This window comes from Rutilus rutilus, assembly GCF_951802725.1.
Source record: "Rutilus rutilus genome assembly, chromosome: 25".
In the NCBI taxonomy this organism is placed as follows: Eukaryota; Metazoa; Chordata; class Actinopteri; order Cypriniformes; family Leuciscidae; genus Rutilus; species Rutilus rutilus.
The window spans coordinates 15,296,285-15,308,762 of NC_140229.1; the positions used below are offsets into that span (position 1 = coordinate 15,296,285).

The window sequence follows — 12,478 nt, forward strand, 5'->3', positions numbered from 1 at the left end:
TTGAACAAACATTAAATCTATTATTGAATGTCTTGAGTTTTACTTACCTAGCTCTACTCCTACATTGTAGCAATGTAAAAATTTCCCTAAAATGTGTGAATTTTTTGAAAGATAACAACATGTGAGGGTGGGTGGAGATTGGGTCAAAAACTGGGTAAATTCCAGAAATATGAAATATGATGAGTGCCCATAGGAAACTTTAAAGTTTAATCAGAAAAATCATCGATCATGTTCAATAGATAAGGTGGTTATTGTAATGTTGACTTTTAATACCATTACGATACAGCAGCAAAAAAAAAAAAAGAAGAAGAAGAAACCGTGAGTGCTATCATGAATCAGATACCTTCAGGCTTAAGGCCTACATGTTAATGCTGCCCTCATGTTGTGGCTGCATGTTCTGCTAACAAAGAGAAGGCTAGCAACTGATTGTTTCAGGCCTCATAAAACCACAGTTTACACCTCAGATAGTCAAGAAAAACCAACTGCCAAAACCACATCAGACAGTGACCAACGGAGATAGAATGTATCCTTAACCTTACAGGCCAAATCTACAAAAACAAATGCCAACTCTGGTCACCATTTTTTATAACTTGCAATAACAGCACAAAGTTTGGCTTTATAAAATGCGGTTTACCCCTGAGAACAAGCCTTTATTTACTGTGGGAGAAGATGGAAATAAAAGGCATTTCTTTTTAATGAACAGAGAAATAATAATAGATAAAGAGTGCCTGATAAAGAGTGTATGTGTGCTAAGACAGAGAGAATACAAGACAGAGAGAGTACAGAGATCCTTTTTGTACAGAGTTTTGTGCATTGTGGTTCTTTGCTACAACAGAAGCAACACGTTCACGCAGAGGGACGTTTCCTGCTCTCGCTATTGTGGTCGGAAATGGAAAATTCAGAAAAAAGGATTGATTGTTTCAGTGTTCAGATCATCTGTATCCTGCACTGTATAATCATGCATCCAATATACTATTGCACTTCATTATGTTGAGTATTATACCAATGGCGTATGAGAAAAAATAATAGTTATTTGTGAACATGAAATGTGCACAAAAAAAATGTATTTACCTTTGACTCAAAGTACAGCGTGAGAGTGAAGTTCAATATAGCGCTCCTTATGAATATTACAATCAATTGTAAGAATAAGAACATTTATGTACATAATAAGTTTGTCTTTGACATTTTATCATATTTTAGTTGTATACTATAATTTGTAAATGCAGAGATTTGTTACACATTAATTTGTGCAAACTAACATTGCTGTACAATTACATTTTCATTTAATTTTAAGGATGTAACCAAATATTCAAGATAGGGGCGAAATTAAAGTAAAATTTGAAGAATTGGCCATTGAAAATCCCATATTGATCAACCACTAATCTAAATATTGGTGGGGATTTAGCCCACTCAGTGTTTTGAATCTGTTTGAATCCTTCATTTTCACCTAATTTTTTAAATAACAGCATCATTTTACTCACAAAAAATCAAAGCAAGATTAGAAATGTATGAGCAATAAACTTTTTAACTAGAGTACAAATTACTGATTTGACAAATTTTACAAAATGCAAAAAGCAATAAGGAAACTATCAAATGCAAATTCAAAGAAAAGCATTAAAAAACATTACACATAATTTGTTTGAATAAATACAATGAATTAAATGTTTTCAATGTACATTTCAACAACAGTTATGACACTACACAATGCAGACTCAGTGTGTCTCTTGAGATGTGAATGTTTGCAACGAATAAGGTAGCCGTCACGTTTCCTGTTTGTAACCGAAAACGTCTAAAGACGATAAAAATAGCACTCTGGTGCACTTCTTGTTGAACATGCTCACGTACAGGTGAAAGGTTTTATCAGACAAGGCTTTATCGGACATTTGACCCTAAAAAAATGACGACAGGTAAGAGGAAAAATGCTTTATCACTTCTGTATGTGAACGTTCTTTGCTAACAGTATTTCATCACATCACATTGTGTTTAAATGAAAGCTGTTTTGTTGTCTCAGTAGAGATTATTGTATAATGGCAGACTAAAAATGAATTTTTTATTGTATTTTTGCGTGTTTTCTTTATGGTTCTAAATTGTTTTTTTGTTTTTTTTTGTTCTTAAAACTTAGAAGACTGATGAATTGAAATTAAACCCTGACATATTAAACGTTCTTTTGAATAATACAGTAAATAACTGCACAAAACAATTATTGATAATACGAATTTATGAATTGATCCAGACTAGAGAAGTGTATTAATGATATGAGTGATAATAACTATATTGTTAGATTCATGAAATTCATTCAGTGTAATGACATCTCCGGAAACTTAACCAACTTTTTCAAATGTTCTTAATGATTTGTGCTTATATACTCTTTAAGATGATATATGGCTATTAAAACGTTATGCAAATCTTAAAATATAAAAAGAAAGTTTAAGAAGAAAAAAAGAAGAAGAAAGAATTATAAAATAAAAAGCCAGGCAAAATAATCAAAGTTTGTAATATAAATATTATATAAGGTGTAATGGGAACTTAATGCAATATTATATCAAATCATGATCTGTCATTTAACTCTCTCTTTATTCAGATCGATGCACGTTTGCATATGTGGCTATTTCTCTGATATCTATTGCACTGCTGATATCTGTGTCTATAAATGTTGCATTCTATTTATTAAGAAGAAAGGAAAAGAAATCTGCAGGTATGCTTCATACGTTTGACTTTTTACAGAACATATAAAAAAAGACGCATTTTAAGTAATGTATAACAACTTTAGTTCACAGTTACAAACTGCATCTTTTTTTAATCAGCTAATGAAAACATGTTTGAATATGGAGAGGAGCCATTACGTCAAGATTCACTTCAGTCTTACAGGTGATGATCAGCACATTGTTTGAATTAAATTCATATTTTATGTAATTATGTGTTCTGATTGACAGAAAGTAGCTTTGATTTAACGTGTAATAATCCTTTTCCACAGCCACAACATTTTGGTTATGTGTTGCAGGTTTGAAGATGACGAGATGGAAAGACAGGAAAATCCTATTTATGGGAATATCTGTATAGATGGAGGCGGTAGGTTTAGCTCACAAATACACCAATCACTTTAAGTAATCCAATGTCTGTCTGCTATTTACTATTAATAATTAAGCTGTCATGATGACATTGCTATGTATTTAATGCTTGTTCAGGAGCTTTCGAAATGTCTCCGGAGGTGTGCTATGAACAAATGGCACAGGCAAGCACAGTAAAGCAGGGATTAAAGGTATGGTCTTCCAACAAATTACATGGAAATTGCTGACATTTGATCTACAGTAGTGTCCAAAAGTGATGTCTAGAGGAGATATTTGTTTTAATGAGCCTAAGTTCAATTAATCCATCAATATATGAGTATATATATATTTTTTATAATATTTATAAATATTAAATATGAGGTAAGAGCAAAACACTAAACCTGGTTAAGCCATTTATCTGACAAATTTATTTGGAAAAAAAGGCAAACTACTTTTTTACTTTTACAGAAAACAAATTAAGTCTGTAAAACATGCACAACGAAAATGCATAGAAAAACAAAAAGCATACATTGACTACAACATATTTATATTTCATTGGTTCTCTCTTGTTTTTGCATATGTTCATAATTTCTTTGTATGACAGTCTGGCCAAAAATGATGTGCGCACAATGGCATGTTTCATTGCATTATCACAAATAAAACAATTGACTCCAAGCACAAGTACGCAATATGCAAAAAAAAATAATAATAATTCCATTACTTATATTATTTATAAAACAAATTTTTAATAATATTGGATAAACTGATAAAGGTGTAAATTTTCACCTGGACATCACTTTTGGCAACTACTGTACATTAGTAAGCGTGAAATATATTTAAAAAACAATGAGTGAAAAACACTCATTAACCGTAGAAACGTGTATCATCTGTACGCTTCATCTGTGTCTTTATGAAAAATGTGCAAAAATCTGCCCTTTATATATTTATTTTTACTTATGCATTTATTTATATTTACTTTACAGAATTTATTGCCGTATTAAATATTCATCAGGATTTATATTTTTTTTGTTTATTGGTTAGTTATGGTTGGTTATTAGATGGTCAACCAGAAACAATCGCACATTAAACTCTTAACGGTAACTCCTAACCCTAACTATTAAATTATACAGTTTTAAAGTAATATCTGTCACGTATTACATGTGTTGTAAGTGTTTTCAACAAAGAAAAAAAGAGGCTCAAAATTAAAAAGCAGAACTTCTAATACTGCATTGTGTGACATTTTTCATAAACAAGCATGGCTTGATGTTTTAAATTTCAAAACCTTCACAAAGGCTGCGTGAGAATGTACACATGATAACTATTTTAAGCTCGCCCTCCCACACACTTTACTGAAAACAGACATGCGTGTAGAAGCAGGTCTTTTAATGAACGCAGCTGTGGTCAGTGTTCTCAGACCACTCTTCAGCAGTATGTATGTCAAAGTCATCATTGTTATACCACATTAATAGCTCGCTAGCTAAACGCTCAGGTTTGAACAGCAATAAAGGTATTTCTGCGAGATATTGAGACATTTTTAAATTGAAGTTAAATTCAAAATTGACAATTCAAATTTTTTAATTGCAGTGCTTATTATAAATGATTTATTCAAGCACATCATTATTTTATATGTGCCCTCGCAGTCTTTAATCAATAACGTTGATGACGTGCACCCATGCGAGGGCAACAATCAATTCCCTAAACAGTGCAACAGTCCGGTTCCGGAAGTAAAAACATTTTCTCCATAGGGAAACAGATTTTTAAACCTTTAAAGACAACCCTACTGTGAGCTACAGGGTTGTTAATAGATAGTATTTGCTTCTGTTCAAGATGTTAGCCCGCATTATTTCAAATTAGTTTTAAAATAATTGTGTTTAACTGTGGAATTCCTAGTGAAAAAAACAACATTACCCACAGAAAATTCCACCAATCAGAGTCTCGCTAAAAGCAAAAGTGCCAAAAAAGCTCTTTAGCTCCGCCCACAAATGATGTAATTGATGTAATTAATCTCCCTATATGCTCTCAAAATACTAAAATATTTGAATATATATGCATATTTTGCAATTAACTTTATATATAAAATTGTTTATATATGTATATAAATGAGTAGTTTTATATTATTCCATTGTTGTTTTATTCGATTATGCTGTTCGCAATGCTTCATGGGATAGTACACAGTCTTGTACCTTTGTATTTAAGTCTGATTTAAAAAAAAAAACGTTTTTGCTTAAATCCAAAGTTTGTAATGTTATGAATCACCTCGTAGCTGATTGGCTTGGTTCATGGGTTATACTAGCCTGACTACGTCAGACTTCTTACTTCCGCTCAATTTCATTTCGCTTCTGCACTCAGTCTGAGACAGCGTAATAGCTTTCCGTTTTCCTCCGGCCTGAAAACAGCCGGCCAATCAACGAACAGAGGGCGGGCTGAGAGCCGTGACGTAGACACTGATTGTACCGTGGATGCGTAGATTTACTTCACATAATCTGCAAAAGTCGTTCACAGCCATGTTCACTCCGGTATTTCGCTCGATGGTTTTGTTTTCGCATCATACTACATGTGTTTACAGTGGAAGTTAGATGCGGCTGAGCATGCGCATAACACACGCCATAACCAAACGTTATGTGATTGGCTTACGGGAACCAATGATTTTAAACTTCAGACAAGCGCCTCCCCGCGAGAAAGAAAACTTTTTTCAATTATGCCATGCCAGACTCTGTCTACGAAGCAAAGCGAAGTAGCAGAGTTTGGTATTACCAGGCTAGGGTTATACTGCTTTAACAAAGACTTTTTTTAAAATCACTATGGGAGAAATGAATGGAAAAAATACTTCTAAAAACTGACGCTGAAAAAGTGCACGGGTACTGTTGCACTCAAATTCCTCAAATTTCTTTTTTTTTCACTAGGATATACATTACAATTGGGAAGCACCGTTTCATGCTGACTTTAAAACTGAGTTTTACACTATTTCAACACTAAAATCAGAGATGCAAGATATCATAGTGCAGGTTTACAATCAGAGACTTAGAGAAAGCTTTTTACCAGCATTGCGCAACTTATTGCAAAATTCTTTTGATGGCATTTGTTATGTTGCAATTTAACCTGAATGCCAAAATGAGGCAAGGTACAGTGAGTCATTTGTTTTTTCCACTGCATAGATTGTATTAGATCATGAAAATACAGCTTAGGTTTGTTATCATCTCACAGGTCCAGCAGGGGGATGTGTCCTACGCCTCTCTGGATCTGACCGTCAATAAGAAGCGTAAGAAAAAGAGAAAATATCAAAAACAGGCTCAGGCTCACCAGGCCCAGACGCATCCTCAACCCGCATCCCAGCAGAATTACGTGGACCAGGATAACGAGGATGATGTCACCCTCCCGTCCCGGAGCAGCAGCCTCATGGTTTCACGTCACAGTATCTACCTCAACAGTCATCAAGTAGCCCTGGAGGCAGAAGAGAGGGAGAGAGAAAGAATGATGGAAATGGAGAGAAATGAAAATGCAGAAAGGGAGCTCGAGATGCACAGAAATTTGCACGAAGGCTTTGATCACTCCCTAGGTAGATCAAGACAAAGTCTAAAACAGGACAGTTAACATTGTGAGAGTTAAAAAAAAGCCTTTAGCATCATAATAGATTCAACAGGAAACTGTTGGGTGGTGCTGGCAACAGTATTTAAAGCACATGATTCACACGCCAAATTATTATTTCTCTCAGAGGAGACCAGCTATCTGCTATGAGATTGCGTCCAATCGAGACAGATTTAAATAAGTTTACCACTTTAAATGTGCTTTCTTATTTCTTGCCTTTAAAGGCTTACAGGTTTGGTTTGTTGTGTTGTTCTACATATACTAAGAGGAATATGTTAAATATTTAATCAGCTTGTTTCTTGCTATCTTTTAGATTTTCAAGACAACAAATAAAAGTCTGTTTGTGCAAAGGTTGATTGATGACTCAAGTAATTTGATGTACCCATACGGTCTACGCACAAGACATAAGGACTGTTTAACCAACAATAGCCTAGCTGTTGGAGATGTTACGTATTTATATATATGAATGACTTTCATATAAAAGTCATATAAAAGTCACATACTTTCATATTTTTTCTTTGAAAGCTTTGAAGAATATCTGAAGATGTAAAAATTTACCATAAAATGCCATAACATTTACCAAACAGCTACCATGAAAAAGTCTCACTTTGTTCTGCTATTAACTGTCAAATGACAGCAACAAAAATGGCAGAGAGATTATTGAAAGAGTTTTCTTATACTCTTTAGCCACTTGTAAATAAAAAAGAAAGAATTAAAAAAAGTCTTCCTTTTGCTCATTTCACATACCGAGGTGAAAGACAGGAAAAATGCAACAGCACAAAGATTTCTTGCAAACTTCCGCCGCAACTAATCATGACGTGACGTAATGCTCCTGTAGTCACGTGATTATAAACATGGCCGCGCGCTGCTGAAAGTCATGCGATCGCTCTTCTACATCGTTTCTTATTTTAATCATTTTCAGTTGTAATATATTTGCACTTATATAGACGTTTCACTTGATATATACGGTCAACAATATTGTCATGGACCCCGACGGTCAGCTACGAAATGTAAGTATGGAAGTCCGTTCATATGTGTGAATGTGACAATTGTTTTCTATATTGTTAGTAGTAGGTAACGTTATATGTATATGTTTCTTTTTTGTATTCGAATATGTTTGTGATTTTATTGCTCTGTTTTTTTATTTAGTTGCGGGACTTCCTCCTCGTTTACAATCGCATGACGGAAATCTGCTTCCAGCGATGCACAAGCAATTTCAACTACAGAAATCTGACAATGGATGAGGTGAGGCAAATGTGATTTATAATAAGTGTACTTAGGGTTTTAATACAAAAAAAAAGCTTTTAAAAATACCTTAATTGATGTGTCCCACAGATATTTTTCATTCATTCATTTTCTGCCTTTAACATTTAGATCAAAAGACAGAGAATATACTAACATCGTCAGGCACAAAACAAAAAGGAGCAAGATTGGAAATAAAATAGACTCATGAGAAAATATGCAAATCAGGACTGCACTAAAATATTACATATTTTGACACAGAGCATACATTTTCTGCATTTCTTTTTAAGTGTGTTTTTTTTTAATTTCAGAGTTTTAAATATATTTTCATTTGCAATCATTTGCAAGTATTTGAAACTGAAATAATTTCTTTATTCTTTATTCTAATAATTTCTGAAAAGATTCTTTGCATTTCTTTTATTTACATTCTGTAAATGTAAATTAATTAATTCATGTATTTATTTTTATTTATTTCAGGTTTATTTAACAAGGACAATGCACACTAATAATACATAAATAAATGTAGGCTATAGTGTGCCAGAATTATTATTTATTATAAATATATATATATATATATATATATATATATATATATATATATATATATATATATATATAAAATTACTAAATCAACATATAAAATAGAACAATTGGTCAAAATCAACAACACCACCAGCATACACATACACACACAAGCCAAACTGTCAGTCCATATAACAAACATTTTTTGGACATGCACAAAAATCAATATAGCTGGAACAATGACGAACAACAGAGGTTTAACCTATCTAAACAAAAATGTGCCAGACAACCTCATCGGCATAGCACAAGAAGCACCAGCAAACAACAAACAGGCAGGACAGAGAAGACAGAGTAGCAGCAAGATTTCATGTCAGATGTATGTTGACAGTCCTGACTACCTGTTAGCCACTTCTTTAAGTTAAATTTAAAAGAGGCATGAGTTTTAAAATTGCAGTCGACAATGCAGTCACCTCTTGCTGCACTCCTTGTAGATCTGTAAGCATTTGGTGCTGTGTTTACAAACTGGCGCAATACAGGAGGAGCCAGTCCATGTAACATTTTGTACATAAGATCGAGATCTGTGTATATAATCAAATTTCCGAAACTTAAAAATTATATATTTTTAAAACATGACAATGATGATAGTATATGGATTTCCTATCAAGTACTTTAAGAGATTTTTTTTATACAGGGAGAATAGTGGTTTGAGAGAGGTGTTACTAGCTTGTGACCAGGTTGTCAAACAGTAGGTGAAATTAGATAAAATCATTGAGTGCGTGAACATCATAGCGGCCCTTTTTGACATGCAGCTCCGGACATATCTAAAATTTGCCAGGTTGTACTTGATGTGATTACAAACCTTCTTAATGTGTAATTTAAAAGTAAGATTGTTTTCAATGTATACCACAAGGTATTTAAAATCTGAGACGACTTGTAGTCTCTCCCCTGTTACGACTACATCCGGTTCTGCACAGCGGCTTTTATTTTTATTTATTAAAAAACATACAGTTTTGAATACATTCAATTGAAGGCAATTGTGATTTAACCATTCTGTGATCTTTTGCATCGAGTTTGATAGCAGATCAGCAGCTTGAGCTGCACTGTTAGCATGTACAAAGATTACTGTGTCATCTGCATACATTTGGGTATTGGCATTAGGACAAACATTTGGCAAGTCATTAACATACAAAGAAAATGAAAGTTTTTTTGTATTGTATTGAGGGGAGTTTGGCTTGAAGAGGCTTGAACTGCCAATAGAATAAAGGCCCATTCACCAAAGACAACAACTGTAAAGATAACGATAAAGATATAGTTCTAAAAATCGTTCTCAATATTAAAGAAGAAAAGAGTTCACACCACAGCTATAACGATAACGGCACAGAGAAACGATATCATTGAAATTACTTTCAGAATGATTTTATCCAGCTGATGAACAATAAAAATATTGACAGCCAATCAGAATCCACCCTGCTATAATGAGCTCCAGCATTTAACGTAATTTAAAGTGACCACGCGCTTTGGTGTGGACACTAATATCATTATCATTATAGTTATCGTTTTTGGTGTGAACGAGCCTTAAAGGTCCCATTCCATGGATTATTTTTATTATTTTATCATGTTTCCAGGGGTGCCCTTATAATGTTAGTATGTTTTTTAGATCAAATTTTTTTATAATTTAGAAATAAAAGGCATATTTCCTAGCCTGATTTAATTTCCTGGTTTGAACACTCTGTTTGAAGGGGCGTGTCTGCTGTGAGACTTCAGTGTAAACGCCCTCTGCTGTGATTGGCTGAAATGCTTGCATATGAAATATCTGGCATTACATGTGGAACTATCTGGAAAACTTTTACTATTACAGCTATTATACGTTTTTACTATTACAGCTATCGGGATTAACGAATCGTGAGAAGTTTCTTAAGTATTTAGATCTATTCCCATCACATAAAAGGTTGCAGTGATGAGCACTGAACAGATGACAGTCTGTTGATCGCGTGAAAGATATTATCATTGCAACGCAGTTTCTGCACTCACTAATGATTTCACCAATGCAAATATAAGGGCATATAAATACAGTAAGAGCTTCGTTGTGCAGTGTAACAGCGTCATTGATTTCATAACGAGTGTTGGCAAGTGTCCATAAACTCGCGCTGTGTGATTGACAGCTTGGGCGATTGGAAAGGGATTGTTCTTTGATCGCTTTCTGTATATTAATCACAGTTTAAGTTAGATTATTTTCATCCTACTAAGAGAAACGATGTGAAGTTGATCGCTACTTCCATATTAAATCACTACTTGTACTTACCGCTTGCTGGAATATAGTTGAAATTGTCCCCTTCGTCAGTATGAAACGCTGAGAGAAGTCTGCTTGATATTATCCCAGGTTAGAAAAACAGTCCGTGGTGAAATGGACTGAGCAAACTAACAACTTCGAATTAAACTTTTGCGGTATCCGATTATAGATAAACATCAACCATCTGTTGACATTTCGCCATCAATACGCCTGTGTTCCTGTGGGCGGAGGTTAATCTAAACACGGTTCTGGTGATGTCACTAATGACGGAAGTAGAGGGGTGTAGTCCAATCCAGCCGTTTTTTGTAGTCAACTTCTGTTAAATAAAATATCTCGCTTGGCATTGAACTTTGAGTTTTTTAATTTTACAGATATTATTTATACTCTAACAACAACATTACACACTAACTAAAGTTTGAAACATGGGATCACGTAGAACGGGACCTTTAAAAAAACCTACTGTGCTTCATATAATGCTTATTTTTCCCATGTTTTTATTTTTATCAGGAGCGTTGTGTGGACAGTTGTGCTGGTAAGTTAATAAGGACCAATCACCGTTTAATGGGCACGTATGTGCAGCTGATGCCTGCGATGGTGCAGAAGCGGATGCAGGAGATGGAGAGCAAGGCTGCAGAAGTAGCTAAAGCTGAAGCCGCAGCGGCATTAGAAAACCCATCGACTGCCATCACAGACACATCAACAGAGTCTCCATCAACCCTGGAGATCCCAGCCACATCCTCTCCAGTGGTGGGGATGCCCCCAACCACAACACCAATGCTTGAAAGCCCGCAGATACCTTCATCTCCCAATAATCCATCAGATATTGAGACATCATCATCGACAAATGGCTCAGCTTTTGGGGAAATGCAGTCAGAGGGACTAGTAGCACCATCAGCAGTGATCTCAACATCTTCTAGTGTACCTAAAGTAGGTGTTGGTCCCATCTCAAGTGCAGTGGATAAACTCAATCTGAAGGCCAGCAGTGTAACATCCACATCAGTCCCTGAAACGCGGTCTGCAGGGGGAGCGGGACAGACCCCCCAAACTCCATCTTGATGGCGATGTGCAGAACAGGGACATGGCAGAGATGATATGTCTAGGAGATGTTGTTTATGCTGCATATTCAGTCTTAACAGTCAAAAGTTACTGAAGCCTTTTAAGACTGTTTATAATTTTCAGTGGAATGGGCTTCATGAATATTTAAATACCTCTATTACAACCTTGAATAATGATGCTCTGCCGGCTAACATGTGAACTCTCTCTCTCTTTTAATAAAATGCATCATGTGGAAACTAAAGAGTTATTTTTCCATTATTTTTTTTATTAAATCTGTATTTGGTATATTTATTTACCTCATTATTATTAAGTAGGTCCTCGCTGATTTAAAAAAAAAAAAAAAAAATCCCAAATGATATGTCTATCCAAGGCATATTTCATCACATAATCAAATGAAAATTATATAGCCCGTTTTTTTATTTTATTTTATTTTATTATATTTGCACAACATATAAATAACTTTGCAATGAGAATTTTACTTTATCATTACACCACTGAAATCATGCTGATAGTGATGATTCTTTCTTTTAGTGAATTAGAATTTTAGTATTTTTTTTATTTGATATTCTTTAAGTAATTTAAACATAAAATTGTGATTAAAACCATTTTAGAGACAACCACACAGTTTTTTTTTTGTTTTGTTTTTTAAATATGTTTAAACAGTTTTTTATTCATTTTATTTCAGTTTTAGTTATTTTAGTATTTTAGTTAAACTAAATGAAAAATAAATAAGGTT

The 12,478-nt window shown here is 34.1% G+C and overlaps 2 protein-coding genes across 3 annotated transcripts; both read left to right on the forward strand.

The window, feature by feature from the left end:
* The first annotated feature begins 1,708 nt into the window (after nt 1-1,708).
* LOC311285327 (uncharacterized protein) lies at nt 1,709-6,988 on the forward strand. Of its 2 annotated transcripts, none has more exons than XM_084400926.1 (6): nt 1,709-1,907; nt 2,582-2,695; nt 2,805-2,868; nt 3,002-3,069; nt 3,186-3,259; nt 6,252-6,988. In XM_084400926.1, exons 1-6 carry the CDS (start codon nt 1,898-1,900, stop codon nt 6,636-6,638), a joined length of 717 nt encoding a protein of 238 aa, XP_084257052.1. In that variant the 5' UTR covers nt 1,709-1,897; the 3' UTR covers nt 6,639-6,988. The 2 variants fall into 2 exon arrangements, with proteins under 2 accessions (XP_084257052.1, XP_084257051.1); XM_084400925.1 differs by having other exon boundaries at nt 1,726-1,907; nt 2,975-3,069.
* Nucleotides 6,989-7,441: 453 nt separating this feature from the next.
* timm10b (translocase of inner mitochondrial membrane 10 homolog B (yeast)) lies at nt 7,442-11,980 on the forward strand. The gene is made up of 3 exons (XM_084400927.1): nt 7,442-7,642; nt 7,782-7,877; nt 11,194-11,980. The coding sequence occupies exons 1-3, from the start codon at nt 7,616-7,618 to the stop codon at nt 11,740-11,742; spliced, it is 672 nt and encodes a 223-aa protein (XP_084257053.1). The 5' UTR covers nt 7,442-7,615; the 3' UTR covers nt 11,743-11,980.
* Nucleotides 11,981-12,478: the final 498 nt, after the last annotated feature.

What these genes read in the sequence shown, in the direction of transcription:
- timm10b (XM_084400927.1), top strand. Translation starts at nt 7,616, where the DNA reads ATGGACCCCGACGGTCAGCTACGAAAT. An exon ending in CCGACGGTCAGCTACGAAAT is followed by an intron (nt 7,643 to 7,781) that starts GTAAGTATGGAA and finishes TTTTTTATTTAG; the next exon opens with TTGCGGGACTTCCTCCTCGT. An exon ending in GAAATCTGACAATGGATGAG is followed by an intron (nt 7,878 to 11,193) that starts GTGAGGCAAATG and finishes TATTTTTATCAG; the next exon opens with GAGCGTTGTGTGGACAGTTG.
- LOC311285327 (XM_084400925.1), top strand. An exon ending in GATTCACTTCAGTCTTACAG is followed by an intron (nt 2,869 to 2,974) that starts GTGATGATCAGC and finishes CCTTTTCCACAG; the next exon opens with CCACAACATTTTGGTTATGT. An exon ending in TATCTGTATAGATGGAGGCG is followed by an intron (nt 3,070 to 3,185) that starts GTAGGTTTAGCT and finishes ATGCTTGTTCAG; the next exon opens with GAGCTTTCGAAATGTCTCCG.